A 19,365-nucleotide genomic window follows, 5' to 3' on the forward strand; every position below is an offset into this window, starting at 1 on the left:
ATTCTAGGAACATTTGGTTTAGCCTGACGTGTCACGTCTTTTAAGGTTACTTTGGAGGCCTTTGGAATGACAAGCTTAAACGACCACTTGACAGGAAAGGTGGATTAAAACACCGTCAGGTTAAGCAAGAATTGTCATCTCAAGGGAAAAACTTAGTTTTAGTGAGATAGGCATTCTGTACCGTAGCAGATGTCCATAAGAAATACGCTGTACGGCATTATCGAGCATTATTAACACCGTTCACACCACCTGCGCACGTGCCACACCGAAGCCACGCTCATGCCTTGCTCAAGCAATCGTTCAGGATTCACGCCTATGCCAAGCGTGACGCGTGCTGAAGCCGAGCATTGATCTGTCAAGCCAGGCATGAAGTCAATGGGAGTTGTGGGCGGGTTCAAGGCGCAGAGTAGGCGCTCAGCGTGAGCCTGCCTCAAGCTTCAGTTCTGCTTATGTTAGGCATCCTGTGTGAACAAGGGCTAAGTCAGACACATCATCAAAGGAGGAGCTGGGGAGGAGGTGGGTTGCAAACAGCTTGCAGATGAAGCAGCCATGTTAGGCAGCAGACTGGAGCAGAATTAAAGAGGGTGCCCAGTTTGAGTTGAGTCAATTGAATGCATCAGCTAAGCACTCAGCTGATGTGGGCTGGGTTTGAGATCAGCTCCTAATCAGCTGTGGGCTGGGTTTAAGCTGGGCTTGACATCCGTGGCCTGCCTGAACTACTCAAAATCACAATAAGTTCTGCACGCTTGGATCCATGCAAAAATCTTTACTTATGTAGCAAGCTTTCGGTCTACATGACCTTCATCAGGGCAAAGTTAAAACACAATGGACAGAGTCCATTCATGATGAGCATTGCAATCAGTGAAACAGTTTTACACCTGTGCTGTGTTCCTCTTGCTCAGATGGCAACTTGGGAAATGTAGTCCAGCAGAAGCTTAGTGTAGTTCTAGATGCACAAATATACATGGGTATACACAGGTCTACATCATGGTTATGAAAGCTCAAGCACAGTGTAAAAGAAAAGATAATAAAAAGATTACTATATTATTTATTTTCACATTTACATTAACGGAGAAAGATTGCAAAAACATCAGGGAGGCCGTCATACAGTACAGTTCCTAAGGCCCCATGGGTTCTACAACAGGTGAATCTCACAGAAACTCACCTAGTGTATGTATCCAAAATAGTTCCCTTTGACACAGCCTTTTATCAATCCTCCACTTGGAGATTGTACTTGTTCAATACCGTGAAAGCGAAGGGAAGAAGAGGTGAGAGCAAGACGTAAAGTGACAGGCAACAGGGTAGTAGGGATCAGCACATCTGATTGAAATTTTATGTTGACTAATCGTTGGGGTTGTCCTACAACCCAGGTTTTACGAGTAAGAACGAGGATTCTCACACTATGCCAAGCTGCTTCCCAGCAGCACACCTACTGGATAATGTCCATTTTCTCAAAATGGACCCGTATAAAACCATCCATTGCACCTGAAGTATTGCACCATGGCTTCTGGGTATGACACAGCCACCCACTCCGCCCCCGTGACCACCACGTCACGTCCGTGCCATGAGCCAGGATCCTCACTCAAAGTGTCCTGTTCTGAAGAAAGCAGCAAGGCTAGATGTGTGAGAATCCTTGTTCTTACTTGTAAGACCTGGGTTGTAGGACAACCCCAACGTTTTACTTCTTTACGAAGTTCGGATTCTCACACTACAGTATGCCAATTATCCAACCAACCTTACTACAAGGAAGCACCTCGTGCAACCCTGAGACCTGAGGCTGGCAATGGAGCACATGGCCGCAGCCCATGGCAATCTGTAGGCATAAGAGTGACTAAGGAACTACCGCCTCGCGGCTGACAAAACAGCGTGCGCAAAGGGCGCGCTGCCTACATCAAGGCTATAGAACCTAACAAAGTGTGGTGGGTAGACCATGAGGCAGCCGCACACTTCCACTGTCTTCCACTGACACCACACAACAACACCCAGGATGTTGCAACACCTCGCATAGAGTGGGCCTTAATACCCTCCGGGGGAACCTTCCCCACAGCAGAGTAAGCCAAAGCAATGGCCTCCACTATCCAGTGCGACAAGCGCTCCTTGGACAGTGCCCCACCCAGAGCCCGTGGCCCAAAGCAAACCAGCAACTGGTTACAGGTGTGCAGCGTGCGTGTCCTGGCCACTTAGGCCAGGATCGCCCGCACCGGCAAAGTGTGTTCAACCGTCACTCCTCCTCTGAGCTAAAAGGAGGGTGACAAAAAGCTGCCAGGTCTACAACCATAGACCACCATAGCGTTGATATTCTTAGGCTGGTACCCGGTTTGGGCCAAAGCTTAACCCTCCCCGCATCATCAGCAAATATCAAGCAAAACTGCTGGACCAACAGGGCAATCAAGTCACCAACCATTTTGCCTGAAGACAAGGCTAACAGCAGTGCAGTCTTCAAGGACAGGAACTTCAGGTCCACAGTTTCCAAGGGCTCGAACAGGGGAGCCGAGAGACCCTCCAACACTGTGACCAAGTCCCATTTAGAGAAGACTTTCCGCACCTATGGTCATAGCCCTTCATAAACCGGGAGACCAGCAGGAGGCTCCCCATTTATTTCCCTTCAATCTCCATGTGACAGGCCGATATGGCAGCCCAACCCGTTCTCACTCCGAGCGCGTAGCATATTGACGCTTTGTCCCGTCCCTTGTGCGTCCCTTGTTACTAACATGGTACCCTTGAGCGACACATGAAACGACTTGGGCTTTCCGACTAAACTCAATGCAAACCCATGGAAGTAATCTTTGACGCTTATGGCAACTGCTCCCCCATTAGCCTAACTGCTCTCCCATTAGCCTAATTGCTCCCCCGTTAGTCAAGTGCTCCCCCATTAGGGTCTGGAGGAACTAACCTCTCCCAGACCCTAACCCTAAACCTAACCTCTCCCACCCCCCATGCCTAAACCTAACCTCCCCCAGACCCTAACCCTAACCTCTCCCACCCCCATGCCTAAACCTAACCTCCCCCAGACCCTAAACCTAACCTCTCCCACCCCCCACGCCTAAACCTAACCTCCCCCCAGACGCTAATGGGCGAGCAGTTGACTAATGGGTGAGCAGTTAGGATGATGGGGGAGCAGTTGCCATAAGCGTCAAAGATGACTTCTATGGGTTTGCATTGAGTTTAGTCGGAAAGCCCAAGTCGTTTCATGGGTCGCTCAAGGGTACCATGTTAGTAACAAGTGGCGCATAAGGGACGGGACAAAGCGTCAATATGCTACGTGGTCGGAGTGAGAACGTGTTGGGCAGCCACATAGAGGGACTGAGGGGACTGGCCTGCATCATACAGGCTCTGCAGGAAACAGAGGATGGGCTGAACACCACAACACACTGGATCCTCGTTCCGTTCCGTGCACCAGTGTGAGAAAACTCTGCACTTGTAAGCGTACTGAGAGTGTGTGGACGTAGCCCTAGCGCTCTGTATGGTGTACACCATGCTCATGGGCAAACCCTGAGCTGAAACATAGGTAGGCAACAGCACTCGAATTAGAGTAAATCTTGAGGTTTTTTATTTATTAAGGGCAAAACAGACGCGTTTCAGCCTTAAGCCATCATCAGTGTAGACTGATGAGGCAACTCTTCGGCCAGTTTATCAAAAACCCCGGGGTCTAGGTGTTCTGTCACCGCCCTTATTTGCGCGACGGCGAGGTTCCTCAAGTCCGCCGCTTTGAGCGTGTCGTCGAGGTAAACAGGAGGGGAGCTATTGCAATGTTCACACAGGCGGTGAATGTCCGTGGGCTCAGGGCAGAAGTGTTTCGTTCCGACATAAGTGTGGGTCCGGCAATGCTCGCTCGGCGTGCTCCGGCCCCATGACAAAACATGGTAGCAGTTAAACCAACGAGATAAATACTCTTAGCTTTCGCAGCAGGTCCCGCCGTTCCTGGCGAAGAGAACCGGGTCTCCCGCAGTCCTTGTCCACCGCTCCTGTGTGGTTTGTGGAACTCAAGGAGACAGGTATCCGTTACTAGCCAAGAGCTAACCGTTTGCTAGCAATGGGTCATCCAAGCAGATTGCTGGATAAAGCAAGAGACAGTCTTGGCTCATAGCACGGACGTGATGTGGCGGTCATGGGGGCGGAGCTGGTAGCTGTGCTATGGCCAATGGCCATGACGCCTTCAGGCGCAATGGATGTTTTTTTAGAGAGAGAAAATGGACATTATCCAGTAGGTTCGCTGCTGGGAAGCAGCTTGGCATAGCGTGAGAATCCGAAGTTCGAAACAAAGTAAAACACTGGATTTCTTTCAACTGTCATCTTCTACCAAGGAAGACTGACAAAATACGTCGGCTCTCTGTTCTCGACTCGAGCTGAAACTATACGCACCATAGCGTATTTGGGCTTTGGGGGAGAAGCGGTGCACACCACTGTGAGAGAAAGGGGTCCGCTGGATTTACATTATAAGACAAAACAAGAGCAATATTGCTGAGAGGAATGCCGCACGTTTCATCATGATTTTGTTTTCATGATTGTGGGAAACCAAAATGGACTGCATTTATATCTTGATCATGCTTAATATTCGATTAATATGTTATATTGTAGACAATTATTACTTCTGTCAGGGACCTGAGAGGACTCATGAGAGACTTCTCACCTGGGTTATATTCATAACCTGGAGTTCTTGTCATTCTACTATGCCTATTCACTCATTATATTCACTTGTTATATTCACTCATTATGATGATTTTGATGACATTTTACCCATCATGTTCTTTTTTGTATTCTTTTCTGGCTTCACTAAGATTATGTAACATTTTGGAATGAAAATACAGATTAGCAGTGCAAAACTGGAGGCCAGAATTGCAAATATCTCCACAGCAACACTGAACTTCCCTGGAGAGCTGACATATGCAGGGATAAAGGTGATCCAGACCGCACAGAAAATCAGCATGCTGAAGGTGATGAATTTGGCTTCATTGAAATTATCAGGCAGGTTCCGAGCCAAAAAAGCTAGAAAGAAACATAACATAGCCAGGACTCCTATATACCCCAACACAGCCCAGAAGCCTACAGCTGAGCCTAATGCACATTCTAAGATGATTTTGTCTTTAAAGTGTTTAAAATTCTTGAAAGGAAAAGGAGGAGAGATAGTTAGCCAAAGTATGCAAATCACGGCCTGTATGAGAGTGAAAGCCAGAACACTGAGTCTCTGCTGAGCAGGGCCGAACCATTTCATGATATTACTCCCTGGAAGTGTAGCCCTGAAGGCCAGTAGCACCACTATAGTTTTCCCCAGAACACAAGACATGCAGAGGACAAAGGTGATCCCAAATGCTGTGTGTCGCAACATGCAGGACCACTCAGAGGGCCGGCCGATGAAGGTCAGAGAACACAGGAAACACAGAGCCAGGGAGAAGAGCAGCAGGAAGCTCAGCTCAGAGTTGTTGGCCTTGACTATGGGGCTGTTCCTGTATCTGAAGAAGATGAAAGCCACCATAGCAGTCATGCAAGTTCCTAACAGGGCCGCCGCTGTGAGCAGTGCCCCCATAATCTCTTCATATGATAGAAACTCTGTGTCCTTCTTCTCACAGTCATCTCTTTTCTTGTTTGACCAGAATTCAGGATGGCATCGCTCACAGGTGATGGAATCTACAAGTTAAAATCAAAACAGACATTAAATTTCCTGACTAGCTCCCCTATTTTCCCACAGCGGTGGCAGCAAGCCAGGCCAGGGTCAGAAGATGGCAAAGCTCACTCAGTCAGTCACTCATACAAATTTAGTGAAGGGGGCGGGGTTAGGGAATAGGGGCCGTAGTGAGGGATACGTAGGGATCAAGTCGGGGTTAGGCTTAGTCAGGGCTCTTAAGGGCCTGCAAAAAAAAAAAAAAAAAAAATTGGTGCCCGCAGTCAGGCCACTCACTGAACAGCAGGCTAGGCGCCGCCTACTGGTTTACTAGTGGTTTTATTACTTTATTCAGGGTTAAAGTGGGTGCATCTCATTGTAAAATTGGACTCGGCCCAAATTGGGCTTCAAACGGCCCAAATCTGGCTTCAACTGGCCCAAATCTGGCTTCAATCGACCCAAATCGGGCTTCAAACGGCCCAAATCTGGCTTCAAACGGCCCAAATTGGGCTTCAAACGGCCCAAATGTTTCGCCGCCGCCCTTCGGACGCCGGCACGCGTGTCGGCCCGTATCGGCCTGGCCTGCTTGGTATCTAATGCCCGGCCTGAATTATGATCCAGTCCGCCCCTGCTTGCATGTACAGTTTAACAATCGCTTGTTTGCTGACATGTACAGTAATTCTAACAATTGTTTGTTTGCCACATGTAATGTAATGTGAGATACACTAGTATCGTTCATAATTAATGATTTTGCAGTCTTTCGTTTGACAGTTATTGAAAGTTTTGCAGTCATTCAGTTAGTTTGACAGTTATTTAGAGTTGGTTTGAGTTAAGTTGTGGAGTGGCCGTCCACAGCTTAACTCAAATCAATTCAATAACTGTCAAACTAGATGAATGACTGCAAGACTGTTTACAGTTTTCTGATGCTACTAATTTTGTAATGATACAAAGCTGGTTGAACATTGGCGGCGTGTTCCTTAACATGGGGGGGAAAGATCTATGCATTGTTTTATAGGGCTCTATTCTCCCACAGGCCATCGGCGCTATTACGGGCCTTAACCGCAAAAAAACGTGCCTTGCGCCTGTTTCGGCAAGATAGCAATAGGCTTTAGGCTGCCAAATGCGCTTTAGGCCGAATGGGCGTGGCGCAGTCCCAAAGTGGGCGTGTCGGCGCTAAATACCAGCCTAGTGATATCTTGGGACCTGGCGTACATTTAGCGCTTTGCGCTTTTGAAAAGCAGGCCTATTCTGTGCCTTCACTGCCTCTTCTCTGTCACCCTTCTCTCTCTCTCTCTCTGAGTTCCCAGCATGCATTGTGTTTCTCCATTTCGCTACTAAATAGCAACCAAATGAGCCAAAATAGATATAAAAGGTAGTTCTAAATTAATGTGTAATGGTAACACAGCCTGCCATTGTCAACATTTCAATATTGGACCAAATAAAACATCGAAATGAAAACACCACCCTATGTGAAACATATATGTCCTCCTGGGGCTATATATACCCCTTGTCGAGTTAACGTGATTTAGAGAAGTAACAGCGGAACGCGCTTCGGAACGCGCTTCTAATGGCATCTGCTATACTGTGATGTCCCTCCAATAACTTGGCCCTATTTCACATTTAGTTTTACAATAAAAACACATTTATGCAATGACTTGACATAATGTAGGCTATATTTATGTGCATCATCCTTCCTGCAGCAGGCAAGAGAAAATGATATCTTTCTGGACAAACTTTCACCAATCTAATAGGCTATATTTTTCTAGCTGATGCATAGAACATTATTTTCACTTTGATCTTGCTATAGTGTAGCGTATTTACATGCTTGCAGTATTTAAACTGCAGTTAGATTGGTTTGAGAAGCATCATAATATGGAATAATAGCCGATATATGGAGACAGACAGGATGAAGGGAGGTGGGGGGGGGGGGGATCAGAGGCTTGGGTTTCGTCTGGTTTTGCGGGACCAGTGGAATTGGAGCTAAAAAGGCAAGCGTGCCATTCGTTTATTGCACTTATCCAATGAGCATGACAGTGCATAATTTTACGCCTAAAAGGCGTGGTTGTAATGCTTTGGGCTGCATCTAGCGCCAGCACGACGATATCAAGTGCGCCTGTCCACGCCCACTGCTTTGATCTGCGCCTGCCGCTCGGCCTAGAAACTGCGCCGATGCAACGATAGGGCCCATAGGCTTTTATCATGATTAACCCAGTGAGCGCTAAAGCTCCCATTTCTGGTCTCAACTGCACTTGTATTTTATAATGTAGACCTGAACTGTGCTACAACTGAATGTGCATTAAATATTCAATGCTGCAGTACCACAATTTGTGATGTGCAATTTACTAACTGCAACTTATTGCACCTTACCAGTATGTCCTTTTATTATTAGGGTTAGGTGTGTGTCCCATGTGTAAATCCCATGTGTGTAACATGTTAAAAAGGCCTTGTTTCTCACATTAAACAACTGTGTGGAACTTGAAGCCTGCCTCTGCCTCCACCTTCCTCTCCTGCTCGCCATCCTAACACTATCATTCTGCGTTCATACTGCTGTATATATTATAGCTTTATGTACCTTACATGTGTTGTCACTTCATATTTGATAGTACTTTTGATCAGGATTAAAATACAACGCACATATTTGGCACTTCATTTTATATACTTTTGTTATACCATCATGTACTGTTATTTAAGATTGAGCTTTCACAAACTATAAATATACTGTATGAATAAGTATTCGGTTTTAAGATTGCAGTTGTGTATTTTGCGGGGGGGGGGGGCACCACAAAACAATTACGCTTAGGGCACCCAAATGGCCAGCAGCGGCCCTGGGCTTAGTGTAGGGTTAGGGGTAGGACCATTTGAAAACAATTAGATACCCCCAAAATATTGTCTAAAGGGCCATAAGGGTGGGCTTCAAGGTATTTGCACTTGCTAATTTCTTCTAGACAGATGGTTCCATAACTATATGACCACCAGATAGCTATGTATAGAAAGTAGCCATTACCATGCCATGACAGCTACATTGCAAATTATTTTGTGAATACTGATTCAATTATTTTGTAAAAAAAAAAAAAAAGATCCCTGGGGGCAGGGGATGGTCGCAATTAATGGCTCATTTCCACTACATGGTACTGCATAGTACGGCTCGTCTCAACTTGGCTTTACTCGTCTTGACCTGATACACTGTCTTCTTCCACCGCAAGTTTACTCGCCTCCGCCGACAACTGGTCGTCATAGCAACCGCATATCTGCCCTTCACCCTCCATTTGTATAACGTTAAAATTAAATCCCTGCATGGAACATAATTTTAAAAGCTGTAGATGGAAAATGAATGGCGGATGAAATCCCCTGGTTATATGTTGAATGCAGGAGAGGACGTGACTTTAGCCGGCGTGACTTTGGTGCTGTATGTACCCAGCGAGCACAAAAAGTTTTTTCAACAGTGACTTTTTAGTTAAAATCTGGGTGATATTGGGTTTGAACGTCTAAGACCTAATTTAACCCTCTTTTCAACCGGCTAAAATGTGTTTACAACGTCAACGTGTCAAAAAACACAATTTAGTTAATGATATTGTTAAAACGTTCGTTGTAGCTTGAAATAGAGACAATATTGATAGTGTGTGAATTGGCATTTGTCCGATTTATTGTGTAACTGAGAGTTGAAATCTGGTCTACACAAACACTACATTTCAACGCATTTTATGTCACATGAAATATCATAAATATGGGACTTTATAGGCTATGTGCTGCCAGCAAAAAGCTTCCAGGACACAATTAATACTTTAGCGCTATAAAATAATGAATTGAGTTGCTGCAGTAACGCGCATAATTTATGCAAGTACTACTTAGTCGCTAGCTGTGACTGACTAGAGTCTAGTCACTAGACCAAACAATTCTGCACTGGTCTACACCCCAAGTGCAGAAGGAGGTGCTCTGGGCATGCTATATTATTAACAGACTGTATAGGCTAAAATAATAATAATAATAATAATAATAATAAACTTTATTATAGCACTTTTCAAAACAAATGTTACAAAGTGCTTAACAGGCAATACAAAACATAGGAGTACAGTGATGCAGGTAAAATGATAGCAATGGTGGGCCTTCATCAGACACAGCTAAAACAATAAAAACAGACCCAATTAAAACAAATATACGCACAATTAAAAGACTGAACCATAAAACAAAAAGCAATAAAACAATAAAACAATAAAAATATAAATGTGCAAATTAAAGGAATGCCAGTCTATAAAGATGAGTTTTCAGCTGTTTTTTAAAAATAGACACCGATGTTGAGAGACGGATGTCCATTGGAAGCGCATTCCAAAGCTTTGGGGCCCGGACCGCAAAAGCCCTGTCTCCTTTAGTTGCGAGATTGGCTCTGGGCACGATGAGGAGGACTTGAGTGGCGGATCTAAGCCCACGGTTAGGTTGATAAAAAGATAAAAGGTCAGCTATGTAGTCTGGGGCCAGTCCAAGATGGGCTTTAAAAGTAATTAATAAAATTTTAAAATCAACTCTAAAACGTACAGGGAGCCAGTGCAGTGAAGCTAAAATGGGTGTGATATGATCTCTTTTCTTAATACCCATTAAAAGCCTAGCAGCTGCGTTCTGTACCAGTTGCAGGCGTGCCAACTGCTTCTTGGTAAGGCAAGAGTATAAAGTGTTGCAGTAGTCCAATCTTGAGAATATAAAAGCATACATGACCTTTTCTAGGTCTTTAAAACTCATAAAAGATTTGATTTTTGAGAGGATTCTCAGGTGGAAAAAGGAGGTTTGGACGACTTTCTTTATGTGGGATTCAAAGTTGAGGTTTGAGTCAAAAATAACCCCTAGGTTCCTGGCCGAGGGTGCCCAATTGGTTTCTGAGTGGCTCAGTTGAGGAGGGAGGACCAATGAGCAGCACTTCTGTTTTGTTATCGTTGAGCTGGAGGTAATTATGGAGCATCCATTCTTTTATTTCGGCCAGACAGTTGTGCAGATTGGTGATGTTTTGATGGTTGGGAGTGATGGGGATGTAAATTTGGGTGTCATCGGCATAACAGTGATATGACACGTTGAATTTCTTCATAATAAAACCCAGTGGGAGCATATATAAAGAAAATAAAATTGAGCCAAGGATGGAACCGTGAGGCACCCCACATGTGATATGAGCAGATGAAGAAGAGGAGTTGCCAAGCAGTACTGAGAATGTTCTATTGGATAGGTAAGACTTAAACCAGTTAAAAACAGAGCCGGAGATCCCTACCCAATCTCTGAGGCGATTTAAGAGCATCTCATGGTCTCAAGTGTCGAATGCAGCACTAATATCAAGAAGAATTAAAATTGAGCAATGACCAGCGTCCGAGTTTAAAAGAAGGTCATTAGTTACCTTAAGAAGAGCTGTCTCTGTGCTATGCATAGAACGAAAACCTGACTGGAAATTGTCTAAAATTGAATTCTCAGTTAAAAATCTTGACAGCTGGTTAAAAACTATTTTCTCTAAAACTTTGGATAAAAAAGGCAGTTTAGATATAGGCCTAAAATTGGCCGGATTAGCAGGGTCAAGATTAGGTTTTTTTAAAAGAGGTTGAACCACTGCATGCTTAAAATCAGGGGGAAAGCATCCAGTGGCTAGAGAGCTGTTTAAAATGGAGAGGACAGAGGGACCTATGACATCGAAGACCTCCTTCAGGAAGTGAGTTGGGAGGACGTCCAGCTGACAAGTCGTTGACTTCATCCCCTGAATAATTTTATTTAATGACTCACTGGATATGGATTCGAAGTTGGAGAAGACTGGGGGTACTGGAGGTATAATATAGCTATTTTGGGTGGGTTGAGTGAAGTTTGATCTGATGTCGGTGATCTTTTTTTGGAAGTAAACTAAAAACTCTTCACATTTTAAAATGTCGTCGTCATGTTTGACAGGAGCAGAGGGGTTGATGACAGTTTTGATGGCATTAAAAAGTGCTTTTGAGTTGTGATGGTTGTCAGCAACCAGTTTGGCAAAAAAAAGAAAAAAAAAAAGGCTCTGTTCTCCCTGAGTTGCCGGTGTTAAATGAAGCCGTAGAGCCTACATAGACACACACACTGGGCTCTATTCTCCCACAGGCCATCGGCGCTATTAAGGGCCTTAACCGCAAAAAAACGTGCCTTGCGCCTGTTTCGGCAAGATAGCAATAGGCTTTAGGCTGCCAAATGCGCTTTAGGCCGAATGGGCGTGGCGCAGTCCCAAAGTGGGCGTGTCGGCGCTAAATACCAGCCTAGTGATATCTTGGGACCTGGCGTACATTTAGCGCTTTGCGCTTTTGAAAAGCAGGCCTATTCTGTGCCTTCACTGCCTCTTCTCTGTCACCCTTCTCTCTCTCTCTCTCTGAGTTCCCAGCATGCATTGTGTTTCTCCATTTCGCTACTAAATAGCAACCAAATGAGCCAAAATAGATATAAAAGGTAGTTCTAAATTAATGTGTAATGGTAACACAGCCTGCCATTGTCAACATTTCAATATTGGACCAAATAAAACATCGAAATGAAAACACCACCCTATGTGAAACATATATGTCCTCCTGGGGCTATATATACCCCTTGTCGAGTTAACGTGATTTAGAGAAGTAACAGCGGAACGCGCTTCGGAACGCGCTTCTAATGGCATCTGCTATACTGTGATGTCCCTCCAATAACTTGGCCCTATTTCACATTTAGTTTTACAATAAAAACACATTTATGCAATGACTTGACATAATGTAGGCTATATTTATGTGCATCATCCTTCCTGCAGCAGGCAAGAGAAAATGATATCTTTCTGGACAAACTTTCACCAATCTAATAGGCTATATTTTTCTAGCTGATGCATAGAACATTATTTTCACTTTGATCTTGCTATAGTGTAGCGTATTTACATGCTTGCAGTATTTAAACTGCAGTTAGATTGGTTTGAGAAGCATCATAATATGGAATAATAGCCGATATATGGAGACAGACGGGATGAAGGGAGGTGGGGGGGGGGGGGATCAGAGGCTTGGGTTTCGTCTGGTTTTGCGGGACCAGTGGAATTGGAGCTAAAAAGGCAAGCGTGCCATTCGTTTATTGCACTTATCCAATGAGCATGACAGTGCATAATTTTACGCCTAAAAGGCGTGGTTGTAATGCTTTGGGCTGCATCTAGCGCCAGCACGACGATATCAAGTGCGCCTGTCCACGCCCACTGCTTTGATCTGCGCCTGCCGCTCGGCCTAGAAACTGCGCCGATGCAACGATAGGGCCCACAGTCAACATAATTTTATTGTTACATAATATAATAGTCTGGCACACATGATATAAAATATACCTGTTCCTGATTGTTTAGCCTGTGGTGCCGTACAATCATGTACAAGTTATGTATGAGATAGTAATAGACTATATATATGCCTAGAGCCGAGTGTCTTTCCAGTGAACCTATAGCTCACTTCATCAAGTGTGTTGGCCTGAATGCTGGAGATCCGTGGTTCGAATCCTGTGTCACTGTCTGCAAATAGCGGGTGAATAAACTTTCACTTTCAAACCTTCCTAGCACGTTTTTTCAACGTTGACCCTAAACGTCTTTTCAACCGAAAAATGCTTGCTGGGTAGTCAGTCACAGCGACCATACCAGGAAGTAGGCTATAAAAAGAATGGGGTCATACATGTTTAACATTAAAATGAAATCCCTACATGGAACTTTTAAACTGCTTATGAAATACTGGTGCCTCTATATGACCTGCATGAGCAAATGAGACCATTACAAATATCCATAGGAGAATGGATATTTCTTTGTTGTTATTTACATACACCACGCACTGCATAGCGCAGGACGTGGTTACACTACAGAGAGAAGAGAAGCCAGCAGCCCGGCCAGTCGCCAGGAAAACCCACGGCTCCACTAAAACCCGCGGATCCTCAAAACAATTGAAGCCAACTGTCATGTTAAGGCTGGGCAAAATTGATTTTATTTCACCAGAGCTGAAGGCAAAAAGACAAAAGACTGTTGGAAATAATAGAAGAGTTTGGGAAATAACGTTACACACAAGAGGTAAGTGCCACTAAACTGGTATGCAGCATTGACAGTATCCAGAGACACAGTAAACACGATTCTGTCTGACCAATCAGTCATCTGCAGTGTTTCCACGTCACCGTATGGTAGGGTCCACAGCCCTGGAACCTCGTCAGAGGTGGTACTAGAAATAGCATGACAACCCGCGTTACCAGCAGTGGAAACGGGCCATAATTGGCTTACCCCATTGGCTCCGGCCTTCATGAGTTGTACATTTAAGCTACTGTAGTTTGTTACAGACCAATCAGGGATCGATAGACTCTGGGACAGCCCTACCTTTTTTCCTGGCTTCCTGTACAGCGCGCCTCTCCTGCCACCGTCACTTCCTTTTCCGCGTCCGTGCTCCACTGTTTACAGTCTGAATAGCAACTTGCGCCGTGACTTTCGCGATACTACTAGTCACAACAACTACACCTCCAGTAATTTTCCACTGTTGTTGTTCATCACTGTGCATAGTAACTCACTATGCAGTGTGTTTTTGCGTTAACGTTATTAGCGAATAGCTGAAACGGACGTGGAGTATACAGTACTCCAAAATTTGATATTCACATGCACTGATGATTAACTCCATTTTTACTATGAATCGTATACTGTATATAAACATGTAAGTAGTGGTAGTATATTTTAATATTTAATATATATTTTATATTGAATTGACAGGCATTATCCTCTGTTCCATTAAATAATACTAGAGTAGAACTCGCCATAGTTGGCTGCTCAGAGTCTTCTCTGAACTTCCCTACAGCTGTGCAACAGTCTCTGACACAAGGGACAACTGTTGCCAAGAAACTAATCCTGAAGGAATGGAAGTCCCCCTCTTCACCCTCTTTTCAATTGTGGCTGACGGATATGACCTCTGTTATACGGATGGAGAGACTTAGGTTCCTGAGGACCGACTCACTTAACACGTTCACTGCCGTCGACGAGTTAACTCGTCAAACAGAAACCAACCGTTGACTGCCGTCGACGAGTTAACTCGTCAAAAAAAAAAAAAAAAAAAAAAATTGACGGTAGGACGTGGATCAAACCCTTTTACATCTCCTATAAAAAATATGGGAGCTATTGAATGTGTATAACCTATTTTACCGACCCATTAAGTGGCGACAGTGCTCTCCAGATTAGAGAAAGTCGAGTAAAAACAGCAGGAAAAAGCGTGAGGAAACCATTCTCATGAGAATGGTTTGGCGAAAACGCTTTCGCGCTGGGAGCTGGCGCACAACGGTGGGGGATTCCAAAAATAGACTCTGGGTGCAACACACTTTGAAACACGCAGCAGAAAGCCCAGAATTGCACGCAGCTTCATCCCAGCTCACAACCGAAACGCCAGAAACGAGCGAGCCCGATCCAGACTCGCCCGACGAGCGGCCGCCAGGCAGCACAGACAGGCAGCAGAGACTCGCCTGTGACACACGCTGCAGAGCCACCAGAGACACACCCACGGAGGGAGGAGTTTGCGGGGTGCTGTGGGGGTGCTGTTATATTGGAGGAAATTACTGTTCAGAACTATTGTTTAGATGTCTGTCTCACTGATGCCAAAAATAAATGGTTAAAGTGACTGTTCTGCCTGTTCTATCGAATTTCACAAAAATGCATTTATCTCAGCTTTCCTTCTCAGACGCTGAAACCATGCTGTATTCAACTGCTAATGCCTACATAACAGAACATGATAAAAACTAACTCTTTTAGACAGAGAAAGCACACATTCTATTAGTTCTTTTGAGATATTTTGTGTTCACAAAGTCCTAGCAGAAAATAATCCTCGGCTCTTGAAAGATGAGCCAGAATCCTCAAAAAACCCCATTGGCAGAAGCTACCTACAGTATTGGATAAACTGTTGGTAGTGAATGTGTTAAGAAATTCGGGACTGGTTTCTAGCCTACCTCGTTGAGGTTGGGGGCGACGGGTGATTCGCCAGACTGGTTCCCCATGAATCCCCTGTGTGGGATCCCGGGCACAATACGTCTTATAAGCATATAAGCACCTTACGCGACTGGTAGCACGACTTAATACTGAATGTTGATAATGTGTTTTTGTTTGTTTGTCTTGTTTGTATGTTGTTCAGAAAAAGTTAAAATAAAATATTGAAAAAATAATAATAATACTAGAGTACCTGTGGTGTTGGTGACTTCTCCCTCTGCACATGGTATACAGTCAAAACAGCAGACCGCCTTTCCTTTCTGGAGGACCTTACGGGTTCCTGGGGGACAGCTCTCACTGCACACTGACACAGGCACCTGCATTAACCAAAAAGCAGTATGAGATACACTTTGATATGCTGTTGTCTTTACAAGTCACCATTTGGAATTCTGATCAAAGTGACATTACGATACAATAATCCCACAAGTTAACAATCCATGAATGATCATACAGTCAAACCTTTATTTAACCAGAAAATAAAAACCCATTGAGACCGAGGTCTCTTTTTCAAGGGTGATCTGGCCAAGAAGGCAAAAGCACATTTCACGTCGTACAAAATACATAAGTACAAATACATATACAAAACTTCTGTCATTTGACCACCATCAACTCAAAATGGAGAAAATTTAAGACAAATAAAAATTATCTAAAAGACCAATGCAATAAATCAGTACAATCAAAAACATGCCTCATCAACATGAGAGACAGCTAGTAAAAAGTCGAGAGGTAAGAAGAAAGGTTAAAGAAGAAAGAGAGTTAAAGAAGAGAAGAGGAGTGCTACACCTCAAAGCAGGAACAGCAAGTGGCAAGGACCTCAGCTAGTTTTTGTTTAAAACTATATAAAGAGACCAGAGAGGCCAGTTTAAGGCGGGTCTGAAGGTCATTCCAAGACCAAGGGCCAAAGTAAAAAAGACTTCTCCTACTTACATCAGTCCGCGCGGGTGGCACTCTAAAGCGCACCCAAGCGCTGGATCTGAGATTTACAGAACTCTGAATCAGTTCGAACTTAGAACAGATGTAGGGTGGAAGCTTGCCAAGAATAGCCTTGTAAATAAAGATGTACCAGTGTTGCAACCTGCGTGTAGCAAGTGAGGACCAAGCAACCAAAGAGTAGAGCGTGCAGTGGTGCGTCCTATATGCTGAGTTAGTGATAAATCTCAGAGCAGCATGGTAGAGAGGGTCAAGTTTAGCTAGGGCAGTGGGACAAGCAAATCTATAAACTATGTCACCATAGTCCAGCTGTGACAGAAATAAGGCCGTAACCAGCTGTTGGCGGGAGGAGTGAGAAAAACATGCTTTTACTTTTACAGTATTAACCTGTTCTGAGTTCTGTGCCCAAATTAAGGACTTGGTGTGCAGATTTAGCTGTTTTTCTGCAGGTAAAGATGCGTCGTAAAGACCAACGGTGACAAACTCCACATTGCCATTTTCGTTCGGCTGCCAGTTTATGATTTCATACTTTGCTGCTGGGTCTCCATTCTCATCAAAGTAAACGTCCTCCCCCTCCTTTGTCTTGAACTGAACCTTTTTTATGCGCTGCAAAATCTAAGCAGATAGATATTAATTTACTTTCCATTCAATGTAAACCACCTCATATTAGCTCTGCAGAATGATGGACATGCAACAATTGATTCAACAAAATACAGTTAAAAATTTAAAAAGCAACAACAAAAAGTTAATGTGAAGTACATAATGTTGAACTATCACTCAGCCTTCAGTGTTCAACTCACCGTGAATGGATCTGGCTGTACCTTATTGCCACATATTTCTTTACAGCCAAGAACACTATGTAGAGCATGAGCCACAGCATACACTGCTTTATAGATATTGACATAATAGGGCATCAATGACATCGTATTAGTGACAATGTTTTGCTGCCCAGACAGAACTTCAGATCCTGTACAGTATCTCTGAGTCCCTCCTGAGCCCATCGTCTGCTTGAACTTACAATCAAACACTGTCTCCCAGAATTCCATGAACAATTCTTTATTACTAGATAAATTGAATGACTTTAAATCCAACATGAACTCTCTCATGCCTGTGACATGTGCCTTGGCGATGGACAGCCCTATAGCACCATCCAGGATGTGGCGTCCGTTCATAGTTGCAGTGTGGGAGTTTATGATCCAGGCCTCACTGCCTACCCACTGGTACCCAGTCAGGTTATGGGAGGCCATCTCATGTATTAGTATTTTCAAATCAAAGCCGGGGAGGAAAGCAACAATCACCTGGGAAGTGGAAACTTTGATCATGTCAATTATTGCCTGTATTTTTTCTGGTGGATCTGTTCTAAAGAAGGATACAGAGTACTCTAGACAGATGCCCAGCTTTTGGGCCGTCTCTGCGAATATGCCCATGCCATTATTGCCATAATCATTATTGCTCCTAATTGCCCCGACCCAAGTCCAGCCAAAGTGCTTGACCAACTGGGCCAGAGCTCTGCTCTGGTAGAAGTCACTGGGTATTGTTCTGAGGAAGGATGGGTACCGGACTTTGTCACTGAGACAAGCACAGGTGGCAGAGGGGCTGATCTAGGGAGTAGAAAGGAATGATATTCCCATGATTAGGATGGAAAAAAAAACACAACAAAAACAGGAAAACATAGAGGACATTAGCATTAATTATCTTAAAACTGCCTTTACTGTGAGTTGTCAGACACACTGCAGCATAATAGTTTCTGTATTCTCAAGAAAATAAAACTAAATAAATAGATCAAACTGTGGCCATGATCCATTACAGTACATGATTATACATTAAGTGGAAAAAAAACTACCCACCAATGGGAGGTGAAAAGGTCCAATGAGAGTGGATATAGCCATGGAAGGAGAGGAGGACTCTCCTATAATGGCCAGCACTTGGGCCGGTCTGGTGCAGGGTGCCTTGGAGGCTGTAGATATATCCTCGTTACCATTAGCCAAGGCCAGTGCCACCCTTATCCCCCTTGGAATGGAGTAACATGAATCATAGATCTTGTAGCCCAGAAAGATGCCAGGCAGCAAGTCTGTGCTGTTGTTAATCTCCTCAATGGCAAAGAGCATAGCCTGAGCAAACTGGAACCCGTAGAAAACCAACCTTGACCAAAACAATTATACATAGTTGTTGTATACATAGCCAATATGTCCATGAAATGAAACACAATTAAAAGTGAGATGAGCAAATATTTCTTATTTCGTAACTCAGCGTGATAACCTTTTTTAATCATTTTTTTTTATATCTACCCAGCTCTTCTAATCTTCTATCTTACTTACTGTATGTCAAGCAGCTTGCTACAGTGTGATTTACCTTGTGCACTGCACTGGTGGTGGTCTGTACATGTAGGTGTCCTGTCTGTCTTTCCATTCCCAGGGGAAGCTGCTGTGGAAAGGGAAGAGTCCACCCAAGATAATGTGGCCATTCTTAGACAGCTGAGGGATCTCTGGCTCCCCTATCTGCCGACACACCGGCTCCTCAGCCCCAGAGAAAGATGGCACCAGCAGCAGCTGCAGAAGGACCCAACCCTGCTCTGTCCAGCTTTGGGTGGACATCATACTAAAGACTGTTTACACACCAAGAGCGATGTGAAAATACAGCATGAAAATGCAATGCAAATTCTTACCCACCTGTCAATCACAGCAACAGATGTCTTCAGGTCGGAAGCGAATTTCAGAAAAATTGACCCTGGTCCGGAGATGGGGGGGGGAACATTGACTGATATAGGTTCAAAAAATCTTATTGACGGGTGCAAAAGAAAAAAACGCATGTGTAAGGACCTTAACAGACAAACTGCAGGGCAGCAGCAGGTGCACCCTAAAAGGAGCAGGGC

The 19,365-nt window shown here is 44.3% G+C and overlaps 1 protein-coding gene across 1 annotated transcript; it reads right to left on the reverse strand.

Annotated features, from left to right (window-relative positions):
* Window positions 1–4,711: 4,711 nt before the first annotated feature.
* Window positions 4,712–19,090, reverse strand: LOC310800174 (extracellular calcium-sensing receptor-like; the record flags this gene model as incomplete). The annotated part of the gene is made up of 6 exons (XM_083662758.1): window positions 4,712–5,625; window positions 15,757–15,880; window positions 16,881–17,108; window positions 17,294–18,094; window positions 18,341–18,635; window positions 18,846–19,090. 6 exons carry the CDS (start codon window positions 19,088–19,090, stop codon window positions 4,712–4,714), a joined length of 2,607 nt encoding a protein of 868 aa, XP_083518884.1.
* Window positions 19,091–19,365: the final 275 nt, after the last annotated feature.

Source organism: Poromitra crassiceps, assembly GCF_964638095.1.
Source record: "Poromitra crassiceps genome assembly, chromosome: 2".
NCBI classification, from domain to species: Eukaryota; Metazoa; Chordata; class Actinopteri; order Beryciformes; family Melamphaidae; genus Poromitra; species Poromitra crassiceps.